We start from the raw sequence: 26615 nt of genomic DNA on the forward strand, positions 1-26615 counted from the left end.
TAGGTGCATTTAACCTTTTAAAGTCCAACAGAGTCTGATTCGGTGCATTTTTTATCTCTAAAAGCGATAGGAACAAAAATAGCCTAAAAATAAATCAATTTTCATTTCACTTCTTTTAATGAGAAATATTATGTATAAGTCGTATGAGTATTGTAGTTTCTTTTTTCAAAACGGTTTTTCTTTAAAAAAAAAATGGAATTTAAATTGAGGAATTTAAAAATTTGTCATTTTTGAGGTTAAATAATTATTATATAGTAAATAGCTGGCAACTTACAAAAAGTATCATAGATTCCTTCAACTTTCTACTTTACAATTACGTACAAACATACAGAAAAAAATACCTTAAGTTAGTCAGGAAAAATTATTTTCTTTATGGGACACCAGTGTTCCAATCGTCCTTAAAGGGTTAATATCTTCAAAAAAAAAAAAAAGTAATAACAATAAGAATGTCTAATTGAGGTTCTGGCGCTTGATGTAATTTTGTTGTAATCCTTAATAACCAATAAAAATTTTGAAGTTATTATATTTCGGTAAATAAATTAATTTATTTAGCAAAATTTCTAAGGAACAAAAATTTCTTCTAGGTTTGTAAAAAAAAAAAGAGAAAAAAAGATATGAAAAAAGTCTAGTTAATCAGGACGCCAATTGACTGTTTTGTCAAAAGAAAATCCATATTCAAGATTCTATAAATTTTTTGTTAATATTTCAGCCACGTAAAACACATTCTTTGACGCAAAAAACGAGATTATTTTTTTGCAAAAAATTGTGAAAAAAAGAATAATGAACTAAAAATAAAACAAATCAATAGCCTCCTTGCTTCTACGATAAAAATTTACATCCAAAATTAATTTCGGAAAACTTTCCTGCTCATACTTTAACCTTAAAATATTTTCTATTATTGTTTGTTAAAAGTTTGTCTACAGGATGTTTTAGAAAATATTTTCATATTAAAAATCATTATATTTAATAATATTAGTGGCATGTGTAGTGAAGTTATCAAGCAATTCAAATTTAATATTAGTTAATACTGGTTTAAAACTAAAGATATCGTAAATAAAATAGGGTAAAGTGATATAAGTTGGACATAGTGTTACAAGTTGGACAATTCGCCGGTACAATTTGGACATGACTTTTTTCCTGATAAATACAGTACAAAATTTGTTTTTAAGCACAAGAGACCTAATTATAAAACAAAAGCATTAAAAATATACAAATAAAAATTAAGTACTAAAAAATTGTACCACTTTACTCTAAATAACTAAAATACAAAATGAATAGTGTTGATTCGTACTATTGATAAAAGATGTGTATACCTGTAATTAACTCTCTAAAGTCTTTGACAATGCAGTGAGTATCCTAAAATTTAATTAGAAATTTTAATTGATATTTCAATTAAAAAAATTATTAAGTTTAATGTTTATGGCTATAAATGGCTTGGGAGAAAATATAATTAAGACCGTTAACAATGTGAAAAGGATAAAATAAGCCATATTTAATTTCAATACACATAATTTAGTTAATGTTTTTATTTTAGGCAACACAATAATTTTTTTTAAATTTTTTCCTAATTTTTTTAACAGTCTGGATTGGAATACTTCCTTCCCAGCAATTTCCGTTTGTGAAGTATTCAATGGAGAGAAAATGTGGGATCTCAATGAAATCTATTTCGGTTCTGATAGGGATAAATTTCAGGATGACTTGGTCAATGATTTAGCATTCTTCAATGGATTGTGCTCATCATGCAAAATCTGCATTCAGCAAAATAAATCAGAGTGTCGTGGAAATTTCTCTGAAACTGTCGAAAAATTCAGAACTAAATGCGAAGATCTCATTACAAATTGTGCATGGAATGGCCAAAACTTTAGCTGCTGCGATGCTTTCCTGCCCTTAAAGACAGAATTTGGACAATGCTACACAATCAACAGCATCCACACTAGTCCCCAATATGGCATGAAATTGATAAATAACCGACAAAGTGGACCTGGATCTCTTTACATCTTTGCCCTGGAAGACATTCAAATACACCTTCATTCATCTTATGCTGTGCCCTATATAAATACCGAACATGATCTCCAGGAAACTATTTTATGGGGACTTCAGAAGGAAATTCTCTTCAAAACAGTCGAATTATTCAATGATGAGAATTTGCATCAGCAAAAGATCTCACAGAGACGCTGTAGATTTTCCTCAGAATTTTCTAAAAGCAACAAAATTAAACTTTTCGATGTCTACAGCTACTCAACTTGCATTACAACTTGCGTTGCAGAAGCTCAAATAGAACTTTGCAATTGCACTCATCATTTGATGCCCGAAAATAAGCTCAGTAAGTTTAAAAAAATATTTTGTATTTTAAAAAATGAACTTTGAAGGTTCTGAAAAGTTTCAAGACAATTTTAAATGCTTTTCATTGCACGTGGCATAGATTCAATTCATAATTCAGGATAGATTTTGAATTTTAAAACTAATTTTTATTCTTTTATGAAATGATTTTATAGATAATACAAATATATGCACCATCGATGGACTAATGTGTCTTTCCGAGAATTTTGGTAATTATAATTATCTTTAATTGAGTTATTCTTAATTATTTACATTTAATATTGAAGAATATGAAACAGAGAATCTTTGCAAATTTGTCTTATACGGGCTTCAGACCAAAGGCTTAGCCATATGGCTTAACTGATATATTTTCTTATCAGTCAAGATATTTTGGAAAAATTTAACTTAGGATTCGATTTAAGGACAAATGCCCTACTAGATTCCGAAAAAAACAATAAAGTTTGTTACAATTTAGGATTCTGAGACCTTCGGGAGCTGGGGTAAACCTCTAGTCTGAAGACCGCTTTATGCTCTAGACAGATTTACGGTTTAAGCCGAGAAACGGCTTAGTGGGAAATTGATGGGAATGCAGTCTAATCACTATTTTGATTTTAATTACATTAAGCCATCTCTCAGCTTAAGCCGTAAGTCTATCCAGCACATTAGAATCGCTAACAATGCAAAAATATGAGAAAAAACCGCTGAAGTTGTGACCGCAAAGTTTTTTGTGGTTAGCAATTCTGCCTTTAAAATTATTTAAAACATTTTGTTAACGTTTTTAAAATCTCATACTTCAAAGCAACTGTATTAAAAAATTAATTATAATAATTAAAGAAAGATTATGACATGCTAGAGCTCAAACGGCAAAAGATATCATCTTCCGATCTTCGACGACCCCTCCATTAGTCAATATTATTAATTATATTATTAATACAGTTTTCCCCCTTCACGCCCAAAACCATGTTTTTTGTTTTTTTTTTCGAAAACGGCTCCTACGACTTTTTCATTTTCGGATATGTTTAGAGGCTTTAGAGGTAGTTAAGGCGAATCTTTCCTCCCTAACACCTATGTTCGAAAAGCATTTCGATATCGGATTTTCGAAGATCAAAATTTAACCACTTTTGGAGTGCCTATTTTTCAACGGATTTGCTTAAATTTGGATTTTTTTTGAAAGATCTTGAAATTTCCAACCTGACTGCATCAGACTTAATCGGCAGTGAATCGATAAATACCCGTAAATGAGAATGAGGTTATGTTTTGCTTAATCTTATGCTTAATAGCATAAAGTTAGAAAGTCCCTAAACTCTGAAAATTCTTTCCAAATATGCAATTTTTATCACAAATTTGATCGCCTTAGACCGAATTGCAAAATTAACAGATTTAACTCCAAAAATAAACATAACCTATTCTTCTAATTTTCAAACAAAAAAGCATTGTAAATTTGTAATAAATAGAAGGAAATGTACAGTAGAGCCTCTCTATAGTCCATATTTGGTTCCATATTTGACACTTCGGTAGCACGGTCATTTTTTAAAATTATCAACGACTTTTAGTATTGAAATTGTTTGACGGCTTCCACTTTCTTTGCGATTGTGGTACTTGTCCTCGCTCTCTTCATTATGGATCACAATTATCACAACTAAAAAATAAATAAAATTGCCAAAAATATTAAAATAAATATGACAACTTTGCGTCGCGTACTAAAAAAAACATAACCTAACTTAAAATCAGTGTTTTGAAATCAACGCTCGATAAATTGTGGACTATAGGGCGATGGCCTATAGCGGGGTTCTACTGTACAATATTTTTGTTTCTTGCATTATTAATTGAGAAACAAAAACATCCACGCTTCTGTTAGTCACAATAAGTTTCCAATTAATTGAGGTTAGGTGGAACATAGCCTAAAACGTACAATTAATTTACAGAAATAGATATTTTTTTAACCTTATTTTTTATGCAGAAAAATTAACAAAAATCAGAAGAGACTGCAAGTGTATCGCCTCATGCGAGGAACCTGAGTACAATATCGTGTATTCTTCTAATGAGTGAGTTTAGTTTAATTGCTTTAAGATTTTAATCCTTTTAGTAATCATTAAAAAAAATCATATTTTTAGTTACTTCGGAGAAGATATGGGAAGTCCAATAACTATATCAATGTCTGCTCTTCCCACCACAAGATTTATCAGACACACAGTCAGGACAACGTTGGATTTTATCAGTAAGTATTACTTCGGAATTTCGAAAAGAGAATAAAATGTTTTAAGGTTAGAATCAAAAAATTTTAAGGTAAATATTTAAAAATCCCTGGAATTGTATGTATTTTAAATATCTCAAATCCGCGGAAATAAATTATTCAAGTTGGAAGAGTTTTCAAAGTTTATAGGTTATTATCTAAGTAGGATATCTGACAGATTCATTTTGGATTCAGATATTCCGGATCATATTTATTTTAGATCTAGATCTTTCATTTGAGAAAAAGAAGCTGTTTCTCTCTGGAACATATGATCAGAAGATCTGAATCCGTTTAACACTTTAAAACCCGATTCAAAAAATCACGTAAAATACCAAACTGGCATAAAATGCCAGTGGAGATATTTTCCACAAAAAAGCATTTTTTCAATAGTTTTTCCATAGTAGTTCCATAAGACTTCTAAAGAAGTTCTAGGACTCATAAATTCCGTTTTCAATAAATATTTTCCCATTTTTCTTGTCATTTTTATATAAATTTTGTGAAAATTGACAAAAGATGCCAAAGTGAATTTTTACAAATTTTTGTAGCAAAAAGCCAATTTCTTTTCAATTTCCTTTTTCTTAGCAATTTGGTAAGCATCTTAGAACACATATCTATATATTTTCCTGTAAAATTTTCAAAATTTCAGATGTAGTTTTATGCTTTTGTTTAAGAAAATTTTATGTGAAATTCCAACAGGGAATCGAAAAAGAAAAACAAAGCGAAAAGTGCATTTTCACCTTAATTTTGTTATATTACCATTCTACAACAATTCTATGTCTTATATTACTTAATTTTTAATAATTATTTTAACATTTTCACGTATTTTTTACGATTTTTTCGAATCGTGACAAAACTCAAAAAAATGTTAACATTTTTTAGGTTATGTAGTATAAGCCATTCAAATATATCCATTTTTGATGCCAATTCCATATTAAAATAAGGTGGCATTTTACGCCAATTTGGTATTCTACGCCCATATTTTGTTTTTTTTCCCAATTTTTTAAATAATAAAAAAAATATTAACTATTTTTTTCTACTAAACGAAAGCTAATTAAATTCTCTATACATTAGTGTTATTACTCTAGCATAATATTAAATAGAATTTCTACTATGAAGCTCCAAACTTAAAATTGGAGTAAAATGCCACTTTGGGTTTTAAAGTGTTAAAGGTTATGTTCAATATAACCTCACATTTATTTCCTTTGTATTTTTTTTATTTTAGTATCAGTTGGAGGAATATGCAGTCTTATGTTTGGAGCATCAATACTCAGCGTAATTGAATATGGAATTTTTATATTTTGGAAAATAATGTCATTCACCAAGAAAATCGCCAAAGTGAGGAAAATGAAATAGAAGTCGTTGCGGATTTAAACCTTCGGCAAACAGCGCCTCTAGTTGATTCAACATTGAACTACATAACCAAAATATAACCCAAAAATATCCGTGTTTGTGTTTATGTTGTTATGATTAGAAAAAGTGTTTTAATGTAATTTGTTATCTAAAATGCAGAATTTAGAAGTGTTTATGAGTGATATCCTCCCTCTTCTTGCGAAAATAAATAAACAGCCTAATATTCGTGAGATCCAGATGCTCAATGAGCTCCTTGGGAAGTCCAATGATGTATTTGCCGGAAAGATTTACAGCAACATGCTCCTTCCAATTCTCTCTCAAATCGATTCCCAGGAGCTTCGGAATAAACCAGAGATTAAGGAGCATCTTATATCGACAATTAACAATCTCCTGAAGAGGATAACTGTGGACAAAGTTGATTGCTTCAGCACGATTCTCATAGTTCTCCTGAAGCAGATCTATGACTTCCAGACTGGGAGCCTGGTGAAGTCCTCTGAGGAAATGAAATTTGCGGTTCTGGAATGTGTGAAAACCCTCTCAATCCGGACTTCAAAGGACGTTATTGAGAAATTCTTTAAGCCTAAAAATCGGAAAATCGTTGCGAATTTGCTTTTTTGTTGCGTTCAAATTGTGGAGCAGGAAGGCTTTGCAGGATTGAAGATTTCTTCAATAAGATGCATCCTGAGCTTCCTGCAGATTGATGATGATTCTGATGAAGATGATGTTGTTCTCAGGAGTGAGATTGCTGATGTTATCTACATGCTACTGCCCAGAATCCTCAAATGTCTCATGGAAACTGCCCTCAGAGACACAATCAAAGGGCATCTGGTGATAGCTCTGAGTATCAAAGCCATTGGCAGGATAATATGCCTGGTTCTGGAAAATAATGAACTGGATCTTGAGGAGAAGATGATCAATCTTGAGGATTTTCGCAAAATGATCCTAGAAGACAGCAGCAAAGATTCAGGGAATTCGGACATTCTGAAGGCTCCCCTGAGTGGAATTCCGGAAGATAAAATTCTAAGGAAGGATCCTCAGTGGATCAATGCTGTGTCCAAGAAACTAAAACCCTTCCTGGCCAAGTTGATCATCTTCGCGCAAAACGACCATGTAAAAGTTCGCAAAAAGCTACTGAAAGGATCTGCAATCCTCCTGAAGAAGTGCTCAAAAACCCTTCCGGATTGCCTTCAGAGCCTTCTAGAAGTGATCTTTGTCATGTCCTTCGATGAAGACAATTCCATTTCTAGTGAATCCAGAGAAATTATCCGATCACTAAAGTCTCATCCGAGATACGAAGATTTTGTGAAAAATGCAGAAGCCACATTGAATTCAGTTCTCCTGACCCTGCCTCAGAGCATCCTCCGGGAAGATGACCACATGCAAATCCTCGGATTGACTTTGCTAAAGGGCTCCTTGGACTTTATTCCTCCGAATGATCTTCTGACCCTGATTTCTGATGAATTATTCTTGGAGAAACTCTCAACTGTGATGATCCTTGGAGCCGAAATCAACACGAAGCAGGAGGATTTGCTAGCTGAAAGTATTACAAAGGGACATCCCTGGAGGACTCCCAAATGGCTCAGCAACAAAAAATCCCAAGAAATCTTCGAGGAATTGTGCAAATCCTTCAACAAACCGGAAATTATTGAGATAATTTCCAGGCATTTCTTGGGAATTTTCGAATTAAGGACTCAGAAAAGCAATGAAGTCCTTCTGATCCTCAACAATTTAATAAGAAGCGAAGATTTGAAAGGGTCAGAAAGCACCTGGAAGATGGAATTCCTGACTGAAGTCATGAGAGATATTCACTGGAATCTCTCCTTGCAAGTTCCCGGAATCTTGACAGAAACATCCGGAGAAGAATTTCTGACAATTGAAGATGTCAAGTTCAACATAATCCATTCCTGCCTTATCCTGGAAGCCATTGGACTCTGTGCTCAGAAACTGAAGACTCTCTTTCACCCTTTCCTCTTCAAGACCTTCCACAGAGTCCTGGCCAAAGCAGGAAGTTCCAATTCTTGCGTTAAAGCAGCAGCTTTGGGCGCTCTTGAGGACATGAAGGCATCCTTCAATTTAGCCACAATCGAGGAATTTGTCAACCTCAATTCCGATTACATCATTTTCTACGTCAACAAATTCCTGCGGAAGGATCATTCTTACGACGATGGACTAGGAATGTTGCAGATTATCCTCGAATACAGCTCTAAAGATTCCAGTACCCATTTCTACCTGGAAACTATCCTAAACTCCCTCCTTCAAGACAGCGCAAAAGTCAAAGATCAATCGAGGCTAAAAGCCCATTTCAGGATCTACCAGATCTTCCTTACCAAAATTAAACATCAAATCAAAGAGGAAGACCACTCCCAAAACCTCGAAATAACTTCTGATGACATCCTGGAAAAATGGCTAGAGATCTGGAATCAAAATGATCAAATTGAAGAGGAAGAAGTTGAAGAAAACAACGAACCAGAAGATCCTGATCCCAAGGAACCAGAATCCATTCCAAGCTACATCAAATTAACAGAAAGCATCCTAAAACTCGTTTTAAAGCACATTTCTTCAAAGGACCAACATTTATCCTTGCTGTCCCTTGAGCTTCTGACAGAAGGACTGCTAATTTTGAGGCAGAAGGAGGAGAAACTTTTGCCTATTGTCCATCTCATTTGGTTCCCTCTGACTGAAAAATTCAAATGCGAAAATCCTGTGATCCTAAGGCAATGCTTCAAACTCCTTGTTATCCTCGCAAAAACATCCAAAGACTTCATTCACAATCGAACCCTTTCGGATGTCATCCCTTTGATCAACAAGTACCTCACTGATGTCGCCAAAAAGTCTCCGGGAAATGCTCAACAGGGATTGTACACGTAAGTTTCAAGAAATCCTTGTGAAACGTAGATGAAACATATGTTTCACGTAATTTCTCAATAAGATTTTAGCGCCCCTAGCGACTATCGGATGAACTTGAATTGATCTCAAAAGTTCAAAGAGTAAAATAGGATACTTCGGAATCATTTCTATTTTGGATTTTGAGATCCCCACAGTGTTTCAGACGAAAAAATACTCTTTTTGAAATATTTTCCATTATTTTGGTAAATTTTGCCTTCCAGAAACAAATTTCCAATTTTGAGGTTAGAGTTACCATAACCTATAACATTGTGAAATAACCTCTGTGCTGCGTGCTTAACTCTTTCCGGACCGCAGCGTATGCTGCAAGCCAATTTCACTATTTTTTGATAAAAAATATCTAAGCTCAGGAATTAATTAGGGTCTTATGAAAAATATCTTACATTTTGATATCCTTATAGTTCGACAAGAATTGGATTTTTATCAATTATAAATAATAAAAAAAAAACATTATTTTTCATAGAATAATCATATGCTTCTTTGGGTACTCTAGTCCCAAAAGAGACGAAAGAGTTAAATGAGTGATTGAGATTTTTAGTTCAAGACCTGTGTTTGGAAAACCTAATTTCTTGACTGAATAAGGGCCTTGATAGACTTGAGGATTAGCCGAGAGACGGCCTAGCGTAATCATATTCGAAATAATGATTAAACTATATTTCAATCATTTTCCACTAAGCCGTCTCTCGGCTTAAGTCTTAAGTGTGTCAAGGGCCTAAGCCTCATTTATTTGAATTTAAAACATTAAGCACATACAAAGGTTATGACAAATTTCTTAGGTTAGGATTTAATCCAAGGGCTCATTTCCATTTTTTGTGACAAGGGTTTCTGGTTTCTCAGGTTTCGTGATGTAATTTTTGGATTTCGCGGGTTTTGCGATGCAGAAATTGGGTTTCTCGGGTTTTACGATGCAATTTTTGGGTTTCGCGATGCAGAAATTGGGATTTTCAGGTTCCGCGATGATAGAAAAATTGGGTTTGTCAGGTGTCGCAATGCAGAAATTGGGTTTATCGTGTATAGCGATGCAGAAATTGAGTTTGTCGGATTTCGCGATGCAAAAATTCGGTTTCTCGAGTTTCACGGTGCAGAAATTGAGTTTCGTGATGCAGAAATTGGCTTTCGTGATGTAATTTTTGAGTTTCTCGGGTTTCGCGAAGCAGAAAATGAGTCTCTCGGGTTTAACGATACAATTTTTGGGTTTCTCGGATTTCGCGATGCAAAAAGTGGGTTTCTCAGGTTTAACGCCTAAAATTTTATCAGGAAGAAAGATTTAAAATTTTTTTCAGTCGCAATGGAGATTGGTTTTTAATTATTAAACCTGATTTAACCTATTTCATATCAACCTCTCACAGCCAAGTATCAAAGAATAAAGCCCAATTTTGCGTCGCAGAGCATTTCTTAACAAAGATTTATAATAATAAAGGAGTAATAATTTAGTTACTAGAAAAAACTGGTATAATTTTTCAACTCTAAATTTTGCAAACCTTGCCTTCCAGAACAAATTTCTCAATTTCGAGGTTAGAGTTATTATATTTATTTATTATTTATTTTATTTATTTATTATTTATCTAACTTTAAAACTGTACCAGTTATTGGCCATCTGAAAAGTTTGTGAAATTTTGTAAAAAAAAAAAACATTTCAGACTTTTGAATTCATGATAATGCAGCATATGTTTCAGTTGAATTTTAAAAAATCTTTTTAGAGGTTAGATCCTACATAACCTCAAAAATACATTTAATTTTTTTTTATTAAATAAAGCAATAAAGCAACTTTATCTTTTCCGAAAATTCTTTTAAACAAATTAATTTAATTTAAATTTACGTTTCTGGCAATAACTCAATTTTAATTTTAAAAAATCAGTGTTTAAAATTTGTCAAATTTCCTGGGTTAGAATTTTATTAACTTAGTTCTTAGGTTTAGAGATCACACTAAATCGTTCATTCTGGGAATTGATTCAAATTACTACAGTAGAGTTCCTCAAATTTGAACGACGGACGGTTGAATTCAAAATGTAAAATTTGAGGTTATGCGAAGAAAGTTTTGCGAATCAGAAAGAATTTTCTCTAGTATTTCCTCAATATTATCGTATTATATTAAATTCCGCAACAATTTCCGTTTATTTCACAATAAATGACATTGATATGTTCTTTAAAGTTATTTTTCTTAATTTAGGAATAGTGAATTTCACATAAATTCCTTTACGTTTTTGAAAATATTGTTCAATTTTGAGGAGTAGGAAATGCCATCTATACCCCCCAAATGTTCATATTTGAGGAACTCTACTGTAATTAAAATTACATCGGGATGGAGGATTTAAAATTTTTCAATTACAATGGAGATAGGTTTTTTTTAGGTTAGACCTGACATAACCTAATATTTCATACCAATTTCTCTTAGTAAAATTTAGAGTTCAGAACCTATCCATTTGAGTTGCAGAAATCGTCAATGCTTAAATTTTTACCAGTAAAATCCTTGTCAGTCACAATGCAGGATGGTTTTATTTAATTAATCTAAGGTTATACCTGACATAACCAAATATTTTGTACCAATCTCTTTCATAGTAAAATGTCACAGAATAAATCCTATTCTTTTTTATTGGCAGCATCGCTTAATGCTGTCTAGAAAAATGTGTGACTAATAATAATCAGGATATAAAAAATTATCTAAAAAGTTTTAAATTGTAAATTCAATAAATTCTAACCTCAAAACCGTAACGGACTCTTCCCTTTTAAAATATTCTTCAATGTTTTTTTTAATTATTTTGGATTCTTGAATTATTGATAATAGTTGCGGATTACATTACAAAATTTCTCCTTTGACCGATTTTTTCTTTGGAGGTTAGGTCATTCATAACCTCAAAAATATATTAACCTCTTTATCAAGGAAATCTAACTAGCCCTTTCTTTTCTTTTGAATCTTTCTTTTGCAAAAATGTCCTTCATTTTTTTTTATTTAATTAAATTTTCAGGCATACGCAGGAATTCAAGCTGATCCACACGATTCTCTCCCAATATGGCCAGCTGATCTCTGCCATTGAATTGAAAGAGAAAAATCTGGATGATTGCTTAAGCTGTTCCCTGAGATTTTTGGACCGAAATCAACATGAAGACATCCAAAAAGTTGCTCTTGAATTTTTTAAATCTCTTTTACGCTACGATAGTCCTATGATCTACTTAAAACTCCACAAATATGAGAGAATACGGGAGAAATTGGAAATAAATTGAAGAAATTATTAAATAAAATGTTTATCAAAATAAATATTAAACTTGCCAATTTTTTTTTAAGTCGGAAGTTCTTTTCTAGCCCCCACGAAGGATTCCATTTCCCCCTCAAGTGTCTCAAAAATCCTCCTGATCGATTCCTTGGGCAGATCTCTTTCATGTGAGAATCTCAGAGTACTCATAACATTTTCGATCTTGGACATGAATTCTTTAAAATAAGTCCTTGTTCTTTGCAATTCCTTCGATTGCAGATCAATGATCTCGAGGGCATAGCGCATCGTGGTATTGGGTGAACTTTCTGAAATTTCAGAAAACAGCTTAGAAATGGGGATTATTGAGCCAATCCAGAGCATTCACCTTCCATTCGGAAGTTCATCCGGATTCTGCTGGATTTAGGGAGAGATTTACGGCCAGAAGTTGAGTCAGGACGACTCCGTCTAGAATCTCCCCTTCTACCTGGTGTTAAAACTTCCCTAAGCAAATCCCTCCTGCTTCTACTTCTTCCGGAAGAACGCTCTTTTGATCTATCAAAGGACGATGATACTTCCGGAAAGGATTCTTCTTGAATTTGGGAACTATAGAGTTCAGGAGAGGATTCTTCGTCAATTGCACTGAGTTCATCTTCAATTCCAAAAAGATCTTTCCTCTGATATTGACCAGGAGACATTATATCCTCAAACAAATCCTGAGTATGCATTTCGTGAGATTGTAAAATACTCCCATCTGTGGAAGGATCTGTGACAGAAGCTGAAACTTCAGGAAATGATTCCCTGCCAATTTCGCTCTCTTCTTCGATTTTGTCCAGAAAACTCCTCCCCGTAGAAGCCAGTCTCCTAAATCCCGAGCGCTCCAGAGAGCTGCTTATGTCTGGGAAAGATTCATCAAAAATCTGCAGGGAATCTTCTGTAAAGCCAGAAGATAATTCAGGAGAAGATTCACTGTCAATTGCACTCAATTCCTCAATACTTGTTCCATGGACTTTGTCGTAGTCAGAAAAAATATCAAAAGAGCTGACTTGGAACAAATCTCCTGTGTCCATTTCCTGTGATTCCAAGATACCCAGATCTCCTGAGTATCTGCTTGAATCGTCAGTTGATGAGTCTGGAAAATCTGGAAAGGATTCCTTGAAAATCTCACTTAATGATGATTTGAAGAGAGACTCTTCCCTTTTTGATCCTTTGCTTTTGCTAAAGGATCTCTCAAAACTCGAATATTGAGGCATTGATACATCCTGAAGTTGCTGACTATCAGAAATCTCTTGGGAAATCCTCTGAGAAGCAGCACTGTAAAATTCAGGAGAAGATTCTTCATCAATTTCACTTAGATTTCCACTGATCTGATAGTCCTCTTGAAACTCAGGTTCCATTATTCCGCCTTCGAACAAATCCCCCGTGTCCATCTCCTGAGACCCAAGGATACTCAAATCCCCGAAACCCTTGCTAGAAGACTCCACGGAAGAACTCATATCAGGGAAGGACTCCTTAAGTATATCGCTTGCAGATGTTTTAAAGAGATCGACAGAGGAATAATGCCCAGCTGCTCCTGAAGAACTGATATCAGGGAAGGATTCTTCCTGAATATCACTTCCCAGAGTCTCTGAAATTTCAATGGGTCCAGAACTAGCCAGTTCAGGAGAAGATTCATCAATAATTTCGCTAATGCCTTCTAGGCTTTCCGACTGATCAATGGCAGATTTGCTAAGTTCTGGAAAAGATTCCCTCCCAATATCGCTAGCAGATGTAAAGAAAGAAACCCTCAATCCCTTTCTTGAATCCGTTGTCACCAATTCCGGTGAGGATTCTTCATCAATTGCACTCAAATCATTAGCAATTCCTGCAAAATCCCCATCAGGGACATTGTACTGGCCAGGTGGTAAAGGTTCAGCGAAGCCTTCTTCAAACAAACCCTCTGTGTCCATTTCTTGCGACTCAAGGATACTTCCACTTCTCTCAGAGGATTTCCACACTGAAGAATACTCAGGCATTGATTCTTCCTCAAGATCTCCCAAAGCCGGAGACTTGGCCAATTGATCTTCAATTAATTGTCTATAATTTGGTCTAGGACTTCGAATGCGATCCGATTGCAAGATCATACGATCTCTCCTTATTTCAGGATAAGCCTTAAGCAGTTCATGCTCCAACTGCTTAATGAGCTTCAGTAATTTGAGTATCTTTTCTTTAACTGGGAGTTTACTGGACTTTACGCTTGTGAACAATTTGAGAGCATTTTCTATTATATCATTGAGAGTAGAAGACCTCTCCTGGACAGAGGGATCTTGGCTTGTTCTCCCTATTATTTAGAAACAAATCAAGACAGGATCTAGCTTAAAAATCCTGAATTCTAAGATCAAGCACAAGGATTTGCGACTTATTTAAAAAAAAAGGAGTTTTTGCCGTATCGCTTAAGGCGTGGGATAATTTATTGGGAAAATGAGGATCTCAGTGGCGCAATAGGCAAGACCGTTGGCTCTTGGGCGAACGAGATCTCTGATTCGACTCGCAAAGTTGCGAGTTCGAATCCCGCCCGGTGCAAACAACTAAAAAGACATTTTCTCTATGATAAAATGTAATAAAATGCACCGCTTCTGTCCAAAAAAAATCAGGTAACTCTGGGAACATGGAAGAAGCACCCACCTTGCAGGGAAGGCGCTCCTAGGCGATCTACATCTGGACTAGTAGATTCTTCCACCACGGAATATAACAGCAATATAATGTGACTACATTGTAGTAAAGTATTCCGATACGATTAATATAATTATAATAATAATAATAATTGGTAAAATGCATAGGTGATAGGGCCCCTTAAGCGGTCTTCACACTAGAAGCCTTAGTACCAGGAGATGAACAAGTATAGCCAGCGACTGCTTGTTATTAAGATTTTTGAAACTTTCGGGAATTGGGCTAAACCTCCAGTCTGAAGCCGGCATGACACAGGTTTCAGACCAAAGACTTAGCCCAGTTCGGAAATCTAAGTAATAAACAGTTTTAGTGACTTTTCCAAATCCAGTTGATTATCTCCCTATAATTTCAATCCTGACTCAATTTTTTTCTGAAGATCTTGCTTAATAAATTAAAGAAGTTTTCACTATAGAAAAGTGGCTAAACCTTAAATCTCAATACCGTGTTAAGGCCTAAATTGACTCAGGCTGATTCTCCAGAATGTTTAAAAAATAAAGGAAACTTTTGTAAAAAACCTCGAATCGAATCCTTGATCTTTTTAACTGTAAAACTGAAGAAATTTTAACTGTAAGCTCTCAGTGTATGATAGTTTGGGCTAAACTTTTACCGCGAAATTTTTACGGACTTATATTCTCGAGGATCAGCCTAAGTCTTAAGCGGTCTTCAGACTAGAGGTTTAGCCTTGTTCCCGTAATGCCCTAGACACACTTACGACTTAAACCGAGAGGCGACTTACTGGAAAATTATGGAAATGAAGTCCATCTATTATTTCGAATATAATTACGCTAAGCCATCATTCGGCTTATCCTCAGGTCTGTCAAGGCCCTAAGTCTCAGAATCCTAAATGGCAACCAATTTTATTGGTCTTTCAGAATCTAATAGGTCATTTGTCCTTAATAATACAATCCTAAGTTAAATTTTCCAAAATATCTTGAGTGATAAGAAATTATAACAGTTAAGCCATATGGCTAACCCTTAGGTCTGAAGCCCGTATTATGTTCTGAGTGTCTCAAATATCAAAAGCCCAAAATATAAGTATCGTAGAGAAGGTTGATCCCGGAAATTTGGATTTAAAAAACTCATCAAGATCGGCCAAAGACTAGTTCTGCTTTGTAATTCAATACTTAATAGCTCGGATTATACGGACTTCGGACTTAAGGTTTATCCATGTGGCCCATATAGCTTAATAATTCTGATTTTTTAATACTTATGCGTTTTTTTTTTTTTTTGAAAAAATATGTACTTAGCACCGGGTAATTGATCTATACGATTTTGAAAAATCTCTACAATTGCTTATTGTATGAAGATTTGAGCCTTTTGGGTAAAGAACTAAAGACCTAGTCTGAAGACCGTTTTAGTAAAGATCGTGAAGATAGAAAGGTAAAGCTAATCGCCCAATGCATCATTAGAATGGTCTTAAATTTTCCTACAAAATGCTGAACTTTCATGAAAATGCATTGTAGCTTCAAGGAGATATTCAATTTTGAATTTTCATGACTCCGACACAACATTTAAATCAGGAAAATTTCATAAAGTCGAAATTCACATCCCTGTCTTTCTTAAAAATTTGAATATGCCTATCCTACTCTTTCGCATTCTTCTTCTTCTTCTTCTTTTGAACATCACATCAAATTAAATTTCATTTCAATTTTGAGTTCAAAAGAGTGGGATAGACTTAGTCGGTTCCGAAGAAGACTATTGTAAGTCCAAAGGAAAGAGGTTCAAAGTTTGACAGGTAAAATTTATTTTCATTAATTTCACTGCAATTAGTATTACTTTCAGCTTTTGAAACTATTTCATCATACTTACGCATTAAATATATTCTAGTTAACACTACTTTTAAATTAATTATAGCAAAATTGTGGGCAAAAAACTCAATAATTGGGCACGCTGATTTTAAGTTTTTTGTTGTTGTAACTTTTGCAGGAATATCTTAATCAAGATAAAATTTTGTGGGGATATAGATCTAAGGTTTCTGCATCCAATGATACCATCTTTTTATACTATTGTATGTAGAGTTACAATATAGTCTTCTTCGAAACCGACGAAATGCTAAACTTTCATAAAAATGCATTGTAGCCTACAAGGAAATATTCAATTTTGAATTGTCGTGGCTCCGACACACTATTTAAATCAATAACTTCATAAAATCAAAATTCACATCCCTGTCTTTCTTAAAAGTTTTGAATATGCCTATCCTACTCTTTCGCACTCTTCTTCTTCTTCTTTTGAACATCACACCAAATTAAATTTAGTTTAGTCCAATTTTGAATCCAAAAGAGTGTGATAGCCTTAGGTGAACCATATGAGACAGACAGGGGCGCGAATTTTGATTTTACAAAATTTGACCGATCTAAAAGGTGTGCCAGGGGAGGGGCATAAAGAATCATTTACGTCGAATTTAGTGCTCCTAGCGGTATTCGCCTCAAGATGTAATATTTTTCACAAGGACTTTTTTGTTGTGTCGTATGCAATCAAACTCGGACAGCAAAGTATGAACGGGTTAAATGGGTAAAATCGATTTAATGATCATTTCTTTATTTGAAAATTATTTAAAGTTTCGTTTGGTCATTTAACTTATACTAAATATTTTTAAAAAGCTTCCCTGAAGGGCAATTCTGTAGCAATATGACAATGTCATATGACAAATTTGTGCTGTAAAATTCGGGAACAGAACGACGTAAAAGCACAGAGAGCATCGATTGGCCATTGTAAAGAGCTGTATACGAAGCATATGAATTTTTTAGCAACTGATACAAGTCACATTTATGATTAGTTCTTCCGGATTTACCATATAAAAAAATTAAATTTATCATATGACATTGTCATACTGTTATAGAATTCCTCTAATGGTCCTAGAATTAACAAAAATATTTTCCAAAGAATTTCCTTACCACTTCTCTCTCCTGTTTGCAGTTTAAGTGGCCTAAATGAATTCCCATAGAAGAACTGTACTTTAGAATTTGAAGGATTCTGGCTAGCAAAGTATTCCTTTCGGTCCCGAGAAACCACATGATAGAACAGCGTTGGAATTTTACTAACTCGCGATAATTTTCCCCGAGAATTGGACATGTTGTCCGTTATTGGGATGCAAAACAAATATTTGAAAGTGTTATAAAATAGGCCTACTGTAATCTCGTGCCCGGACTACCAGCGCTGGCAGTGATGACAAATGGTAGTAACATCCTCTGTGTGTCTGCTTTTTCTCGTGTAATTTTTTAGCCTGAATTTATTATTTGGGAAAATGTCTGAGGAAAACCCAAGCAAGAATAGCAATAATATTGAAATAAAGGACGAGAAGCATCCCAAAGCAGAGGAATATAAAACTCAAGCAAATACCTATTTTAACAGTGAGTATCGGTGGATATATCTTTTGACCAGGAGTGACATAACCACAAACAATTCCTGGAAAATCAATGCAGAAAGTTTTTTTTTTCTATTTCTCCAATTTTGTTTATTCTTTTTGTTTTGATTGATTGTGCAGAAAAGGAATATGATAAAGCCATTGAATGGTACACTGAAGCAATCAAATTGGACCCGGAAAATGCTGTCTACTACGCTAACCGGAGTCTAGCTCATTTGAGGCAGGAGAGCTATGGCTATGCTCTTCAAGATGCCATCTCGGCCGTCAAGGCTGATCCCATTTATATTAAAGGTAAAAGACTGCTTTAGTGTTCCCCGGAATCCCTGAACTAATAAGAAGAAATTGTTTCTGTTTGAAGGATACTACAGGAGGGCGGCGGCTCATATGTCTCTAGGAAAATTTAAACAAGCATTGAGTGATTTTGAATATGTTGCTAAAAGACGACCACAGGACAAGGATGCTCAAATGAAATTCAAGGAATGCCAGAAGATCATCAATAAACAAAAGTTCGAGAGGGCAATTGCCACTGAAAAGAAGGAATTGTCCCTAGCACAAATGTACCGGGATCTCGATGGCATTTGTAAGTACATTTTATTATTTTTATTTTAATGTAAATCTCGATCTTTAATGTAAAAAAATCCCAATCCGACGAAAGCCAAGTGCTAAAATTTTGTTAACATTCCGTGGCTTGGATCAGCAATTGTCGTAGCTATTTGTCACCAAAATCATCAGTAACGGCGTTATCACACTTGCACATTAAAATTTTAATGTGATTCACATTAATTGTCGCTTGTAAGCATCCAAATATGCTATTTGTGTCTTTGAGTCACTTAATTTTTGGGGTTTTTCTATTTATTGATAAAGAAGTGGACTTGGCCTGCAAAAATAAGTTTAAATTTACCTAAAGCATAAATATTTTTCACACTAAAAAATTAAAGAGAAAATCGCATTAATTTTTTGCATTAATGCTATAAATCAATTTATATCAAATTTTGCGGGCCAAGTCTACCTTTTTATCAACAAATAGATCAAATTTTGAATATAAAATGATTCAAACACACAAATTACACATTTGGACTCTCACCAGCGACAATTAATGTGAATCATATTAAAATTTTAATGTGCAAGTGTGATAACACAGTAACATTAATCCAAATTAAACTAGAAAAAAATATGCTGTTTTTAGCCTTAGTTGATCTCTGGGAAACATGATTTCTTATTCCTAAGCGATTTTTATGTGGAACTTGGAAGTGTCTTAGCTAAGAAATACGTTTTATAAATAATTTCCACACTTAACGAAAGGTCATATTTACTAAAATCGCTTTGTACTCCTACGGAATTTTCTGAATTCTCAATTCCGAGCCCACATAATGATCAAAATTTTAAACTAAAAAACACAGGAAAAAATCTCTTATCGGAATTTGTGGAATCTTAATGTGTCTTGGCTAAAAATCTAAAATTCTAAAAATTAAGATCAAGATCTCAAATTTATCAAAGGCCTTGGGACACAAACCGTGTGGATTTCAAGATTTCCAAATGTGGAAACAACATTTCAAGATTATAAGGCGTCAAATTTGTTGTTCCTCCAAATAATTCCAAAAACATCCTTGGAATTTACATGATACCTATAACCTTGCCTATAACGATTTAGAAAGCTTTTTTTTGGAAGTCGTTTTTAAAGAATTATATATTTCTATAAGAGAAAGTTCAAAGAGAAAAATAGTATTAAAAAAATACTACATTTGAGCTTGCAATTGGTACACTTAGTTTTTCGTTATCCGGCACTTCGATATCTGGATGACAGCTGCCAAACACTGACGGTTGCTGTATCCAAAACGTTTTTTACCTCAAGAATCAAGACCAGTTTAAACTTAAGTTTCAGCAAATTGTGCTAAGAAATAAATATTTTTCGTGAAAAGTGATGTTTCGTTAAGTGTGGAACTTCTTGAGAAATTGCTTCTTAGCTAAGAAATTTTAAGTTCAACAAATTCATTGCATCAGAATATCACATCTTGATCTTGGAAATATTTGACAGTTTAAAATTTTGATCTTGATCTCAGTCCAAGTGCAGTCACAGATAATGGCTAAACATCAAATTGCCAATAAAAATCACCAAGATTAAATTTATGTCTTAAATGGCTCATTTGTGGAACCTAATATGTCTCGACTAAAAGTTACAATTTAATACTGCCCAAAATTAACGAAACAAACCTTCTAAATGTCTACGATGAAAATCAAGATATAAAGCCCGTGAATATCTGGAAGAGAATCAAGACCAGTATAACCATTTCAAGGTTTATCACATGACCCTAGTTTTTATTTAATACGGCTTTTGCTTGATTTTCTAATTTTTGTTCGGAATTTCAGCAGTTTTTTTTTCTGAGAAATAAATATTTTTCTTGAAAAGTGACGTTTCGTTAAGTGTGGAACTTCTTGGAATCTTGTTTCTTAGCTAAAACATTTTAAGTTCCACAAATGCCTTGCGTCAGAATAACAAATTTTGATCTTGAAAATATTTGACAGTTTAAAATTTTGATCTTGATCTCGGTCCTAAGATTGCGGTTAAAGATAATGGTCGAAGCATCAAATTGCCAATATAAAATAACAAGATAAAAATTCCCGTCAAATAATTTCGTCAGATATCTTTAAGATTTCTGCAGAAATCTAAATAAAAAATAAAATGTTTAATAAAATGTGTCTAATAAGATGTTTAATCGGTGATGTTTGTTAAGCAAAACATACCATTTTCTTTGAACCTTCTACAATTTCTTCATAAATCAACAATATTTTGTGAAGTGTAATGGACAATATGCAGATTTTCTAGGTAGAAATTCTGCCGAAAATCTACAGATTTTCGCTGAATATACTGGAATATACCGTTACAATTCAAAAAACCTCCAAGTAAAATCGGCAGGTAGTATATTGATTTGACGGGATTATATCTTTTTAATGACTCATTTGTGGAATCTAATGTGGCTCAACTAAAAGCCACAATTTAAGACTGCTTAAACTTAACGAAACATAACTTGTGACTAAAACAGAGTCCCATAAAAATGTACTTCAATTTCGAGTTCTGAATTTACTTTCAGCTCTCTGATAATGACAGCTGTCAAACACTCGAGAAACTTAAAATGATCTCCCTTAAGATATAGGTATTTATGGCTCCAGTACACTATCAGGAAAATTTAACGAAATCGAAATTCACATCACTTTCTTCCTCACACGCTTTGCATACGTCTATCCCATTCTTTCGCACTCCAAATTCGATTGAGCTAAATTAAATTTGTTGTGATGTTTAAAAGAAGAAGAAGAGTACGAAAGAGTGAAACATATACATATGCAACACAATGAGAAAGAAAGGGACGTTAATTTTGATTTCTTGAAATTCTCCTGATCTAAAATATATGCCAGAGCCATTATCTTCCATTTTCAGTCTCAGTCATCCGGACTAACGAGGAGTTGAGGGTACCAATAAAAAACACAAAATAAAAATTTCTCCTGGCGCTTTGTATATTTCTAGAAATTAATGTGTCTCGACTAAAACCAAAATCTCAAGATTTTTTGCACTTAACGAAATTTCGCTGAGCAATTTGAAAACAGGTCAAAATTCATAAAAATCGTAAAATTTAAGAATTTTTCAAGGGATAGATAACTGTGTCTCTCACGGTTCACACCGAGATCCAATTATTCATCTCTTGGAATTTTCCGATCGTAAAACATTTTGCACTTTACAAGCTCCCTTTAGTACAATGCATATTTCCTTAATAAAACCTTGCAGCAATTGAGGAAGACTACACGGGTCCCAAATTGGAGAACGAAAAAGTTACTGTGAATTTTATGCTTGAACTAATGGAATTCTACAAGGCGGAAAAGAAGCTGCACCGAAAGTACGCTTATAAGATTCTCTGTGACGTCGACGAGTATTTCCGAAAGCAACCCTCCCTGGTGGACATTAAGGTGCCGGATTCGTCCAAATTCACCATTTGCGGTGACATCCATGGACAATTTTTCGATCTGATGAACATCTTCAAGATCAATGGACTTCCTTCTGAATCCAATCCTTACCTCTTCAACGGTGATTTCGTTGACCGAGGTTCCTTTTCCATTGAATGCATTTTTACGCTATTTGGCTTTAAACTCCTCTATCCTGATCACTTCTTCCTGGCCCGTGGCAACCATGAGAGTGTCACCATGAATCAGATGTACGGATTCACGGGAGAGGTTATTGCTAAGTACTCCAGCACAATGTCCGATATGTTCACTCAAGTCTACAACTGGCTGCCGCTCTGCCACTGCATCAATGATCGTGTCCTCGTGATGCACGGTGGTTTGTTCTCCCAGGACAATGTTTCCCTGGACGATTTGCGTAAGATCGAACGGAATCGTCAGCCACCGGATGAGGGGCTGATGTGCGAACTACTTTGGAGTGATCCGCAACCGCAAATCGGAAGGGGACCCTCCAAACGAGGCGTCGGCATCCAGTTCGGACCTGACGTCACCGAAGCCTTTTGCCAGTTCAACAAACTCGACTACGTGGTGCGCAGCCATGAAGTCAAGCATCTCGGCTACGAGGAGGCCCACAATGGCAAATGCATTACAGTGTTCTCAGCGCCTAACTACTGGTAAGTCCTTGAATCTTTAAACCGAAAATTCATAACTCCTTCCACAGAAATATCAATTTTAAACGCTGCAAAACCTAAGTTCTTAAACCGGAAACGTTAATGCCTTAAACCGAAAGCCTAGATTTTTTACATTGAAAATCTTTATTCTTTAATCCGAAAATCCTGGTTCGTCAAACCGAAAACCACGGTCCTTTACGCCGAAAGCCTTTAGTGATAAAACCGTATACCTTGACTACAAAACCGGAATCGCCAAAGCCCGAATTTTTACACCGATTCTTCTAGAGGTCTTAAAGCGAAAACCTGAATTCTTTACCCTGAAAACCCTAGGTTCTTAAATACAAAAATTTATCCTTCTTTAAACTGTAAAAATCGAAATGTTAGGACTTTGTACCGAAAATCCTGATTTCTTAAACCGAAAATCTATCCTTTCCTTTGCATCGGATAACCAGAAAAGCCCTTAAACCGAAAGCTATAATCCTGTAGGCTAAAAACCTTGATTTGTTTCAACGAAAACTTCGAGTTTTTAGCCGAAAACCTTAACGTCCGCAACCGAAAATTCCGATCTATTACCCTTAAAATCCTGAATCTTTTAAAACTCTGAATTCCTAAACCGAAAACTATATTTCTTTACGTTGGAAATTTTGCATTTTCAAACTGAATGTCTAGATTTTTCGAAAATTGAAATTCTTAATCCTTTGTGCAGAAAAAAATTGAGAATTCCTTAAACCGAAAGCCTCAATCTTTTATACCGAAAACATTTATCAAAAAATGGAAACTAGGATGCTTTAAACCGGATGTCTTAAACTTAATTCTTTTCGCCGAAGGGCAGAATCATATTGACAGTAAAATGCTCACCGTATTTCGTTAATTTACGCATTTTCATTGCAATTCTTACGCAAATTATCGATTACCATATTACCTTATCTCATACTCTGTGGAATTAGATGAAAGAAAATTGAAGAAATAAAACGAAAATTCGATAAACGGAGAGCAAAAAAAAACTATAACATAAATTAATCGTATTTAGTTTGTTTTGCTCACCGTTTATCTCATTTTCGTTTTATTTCTTCAATTTTTTTATATTATTTTCACTTAGTGTCACCGAGAATGAGATAAGGTAATACGGTAATAGAAAATTTGCGTAAGAATTGCAATGAAAATACGTAAATTAACGAAATACGGTGAGGCTACGGTAAGTATTTTATTGTCAATATGATTCTGTTCTAAACCGAAAATTTCTATTCTTTGCATTGAAAAGTTTAGGCTTTTTTAAATGGAAACACTCAATCCTTTACGCCGAACACCAAACGTAAAACTTTAAGCCTGAATTATTTACACGGAAAAACTTGTTTGATTCCACCAAAAATCTTGAATTCTTAAAATGAAAATTCCCTAAAGACCGCCTTAAACCGGAAAGCCTTAAATTCGTAAAACGGAAAACCTATATTTTTTATATGAAAAATCTTGATTCCTCATTACAAAAACTTGGAATACTTAAACCGGAAACTTTGATTGTGCCAAGAGAAAGCCTAACCTAGGCGGTCATTCGAACATGTGTGAAAATACCCTTGAATCATTCCTAATAACGGTTTTTCAAGGTTAAAAGTTAAAAGTGCTCCAGAGAGCACATTATCAAGCGAATGAGGTGATGTTTGAGCTCGCTGGAACGGTCTTGGAATTTTCGATAAAACTGAATGCATTCCAATCAGTTTTGAATCGGTAATGAACCGTTTCATAACCGATAAATAATTTCTATATGAAATTTAATTAAAATACCCCTGAGGTGTATTTTGGGAAATATTTTGAGTGATCTATAAATCGGTTCAAATCGGTTATGAACCGGTAATGAACCGTTTCATAGCCAATAAATAATTTCTATATGAAATTTACTTAAATTACCCCTAAGGTGTATTTTGGGAAATATTTTGAGTGATTTATAAATCGGTTCAAATCGGTTATGAACCGGTAATAAACCTGTTATGAATCAACAAGTAATTTTTGCCCGAAAATCAATTCTATTGCTTTTAGAACTATTTTGAGGATCTTTTAAGTGATTTCTAAATCAGTTTAAATCGGTTTTGAATAGAAGCATTCTTCAGACCTAAAATTTTGCTCCTAAAAGGCGATAATCTCGATTCTGTACCATTTTCGTTTTCCTTGCAGTGATACAATGGGTAACATGGGAGCCTTTATCACAATTAAGGGAGACGATTTGAAACCTAAATTTACAACCTACGAGGCTGTGGTAAGTAACCCTAAAAAGCCTTTTGCAGCTTCGATTTTCAATGACTTAACCCTCCTGAAATATTTACTTGCAGCCTCATCCAAATGTAAAACCAATGGCGTATGCAAATTCCTTGCTGAATTTGCTGATGTAGTCAAAATTACAATAGCGTGTAAATAAATTGATTTGTACACGAAATTTAGGATTTAGCGATAGATAAAAATTCTAATGTAATGGGTTAATTGATGAACAATTAATTTTCACGCTTTGGAATTTTTACGTGACGTCATTTGCGATTTTATCGATGATCCTTTGAAAAGGATCAGTTATTTTATTGAAATTGTGTTTTTTCAAAATTTATTTTTACATTCATTTTTACTATTTTAATGAAGCATTTTTTTTAATTCTATTCCTACCTTTTAAACAGGAGTTTTGTGCATGTATCGTCAAATCTGAAAGAAAATAGAAAAAATGAATTAAGTGGAAAAATATATCGTTGATCTTACATAGGGTTAACGTAAAAATTCCTCATGAAAATTTCTTGTTCTGCCCAAAAAAAAAAATTAAAGTTACAGAAGGACAAAAGCAAAACAAGAAAAATTTATACACATCCTTTAGAATGTAACCCCTTCCATGCCCTGAAAAAAGAATGTAGTCCCTGGAAGAACTACAAAAATCACAAGAAAAAAATTTGATATTCCAAGTTTTTTGTTGCTAAAAAAACATGTTTTTTCAATTTCATAAATAGATCAAAAATATATAACTTGAGAATTTTACTGATATCTTAAAAATGCTGTATTTAATTTTTTCTGTATTTTAAAAATTGGAATTTATAAAGAAATTATAATTTTTATGGAATATTCTTTAGACTTGAGCTTCATTTTGTCACCGTTAGCGCTGCGTTTGGTTTATGCTGCAAACACATTGGCATAAATCGTCTTCGACTTTAGAAGCAAATGATTAGGGTAAATTGAGATTCTTTACATTTTACAATCTTAAGCTTGAGCGACTTGAACCCTGTTTTACGGTTTTCTGCTCTCAAGAGAAGAAGGCAATAAACAGCACAGTAAAACTAGCAGTAAACTAGTAGCACAAAGTCATTAATAGCGAAAAGAAATTTTTTTCGCAGAAAAATTGGGATCATTCTGATTACAGACAAAACAGCTCAGCAAACAGAAGAACTCGAGAAGATCAAGAAAATAAGAAATATGACGATGAAAATAGATAAACATGGAGCTCGGAATCAGTGCAAATTACTAGTCAGAAACGAGTAAATGATATACTGGGATAAAAAAAAGAAAAAGTGAGCATAAAAACCTCATAGAAAAGTAAATCAAGAGACATGTAAAGACATATTTTAATTCAATAAACAAACAAAAAGTGAGTATATAATAATTAAAAAACAGTGAACGCAAAAAAAGTAAAATAAATTGATAAACGAAAAAGTTTTAAAATTGAAAGTGAGTGAACGAAATAGCCAGGGTGGTGGCATTACTTATGGCCAGTCTATATTTGTGGCCTCTTCGCAAAAATCTTCAATTTTTTCTCACAAAGTGATTTTAAAGAACCACAAAATTACCAATATTTGATGTGCTATCATTAAATGAAAATTTTAAATTGATTTACTTTAATATTTCGGTACAATAAGAAACAATTTAAGGGAAATATTTTACTGATGCGGATTACGATTAAAAATACGTTA

At 33.9% G+C, this 26615-nt stretch overlaps 4 protein-coding genes across 4 annotated transcripts; 3 read left to right on the top strand and 1 right to left on the bottom strand.

The window, feature by feature from the left end:
- Positions 1-1572: 1572 nt before the first annotated feature.
- LOC129798459 (sodium channel protein Nach) lies at positions 1573-4572 on the top strand (the record flags this gene model as incomplete). Its single annotated transcript, XM_055841608.1, has 3 exons — positions 1573-2323; positions 4280-4364; positions 4434-4572. Coding segments are annotated over 3 exons (975 nt in total), but the record flags the coding sequence as incomplete, so codon positions are not given.
- Positions 4573-5954: 1382 nt separating this feature from the next.
- LOC129799845 (uncharacterized) lies at positions 5955-12062 on the top strand. The gene is made up of 2 exons (XM_055844088.1): positions 5955-8766; positions 11773-12062. Exons 1-2 carry the CDS (start codon positions 6056-6058, stop codon positions 12026-12028), a joined length of 2967 nt encoding a protein of 988 aa, XP_055700063.1. The 5' UTR covers positions 5955-6055; the 3' UTR covers positions 12029-12062.
- Positions 12037-17888, bottom strand: LOC129798460 (uncharacterized). The gene is made up of 3 exons (XM_055841609.1): positions 17833-17888; positions 12383-14229; positions 12037-12323 (listed from the first exon to the last, which is right to left on the bottom strand). Exons 1-3 carry the CDS (start codon positions 17886-17888, stop codon positions 12085-12087), a joined length of 2142 nt encoding a protein of 713 aa, XP_055697584.1. The 3' UTR covers positions 12037-12084.
- Positions 17853-25773, top strand: LOC129799846 (serine/threonine-protein phosphatase 5). Its single transcript, XM_055844090.1, has 6 exons — positions 17853-18053; positions 18188-18358; positions 18426-18647; positions 21846-22689; positions 24853-24934; positions 25008-25773. The coding sequence occupies exons 1-6, from the start codon at positions 17948-17950 to the stop codon at positions 25065-25067; spliced, it is 1485 nt and encodes a 494-aa protein (XP_055700065.1). The 5' UTR covers positions 17853-17947; the 3' UTR covers positions 25068-25773.
- Positions 25774-26615: the final 842 nt, after the last annotated feature.

This window comes from Phlebotomus papatasi, chromosome 1 (assembly GCF_024763615.1).
Source record: "Phlebotomus papatasi isolate M1 chromosome 1, Ppap_2.1, whole genome shotgun sequence".
Taxonomy (NCBI): Eukaryota; Metazoa; Arthropoda; class Insecta; order Diptera; family Psychodidae; genus Phlebotomus; species Phlebotomus papatasi.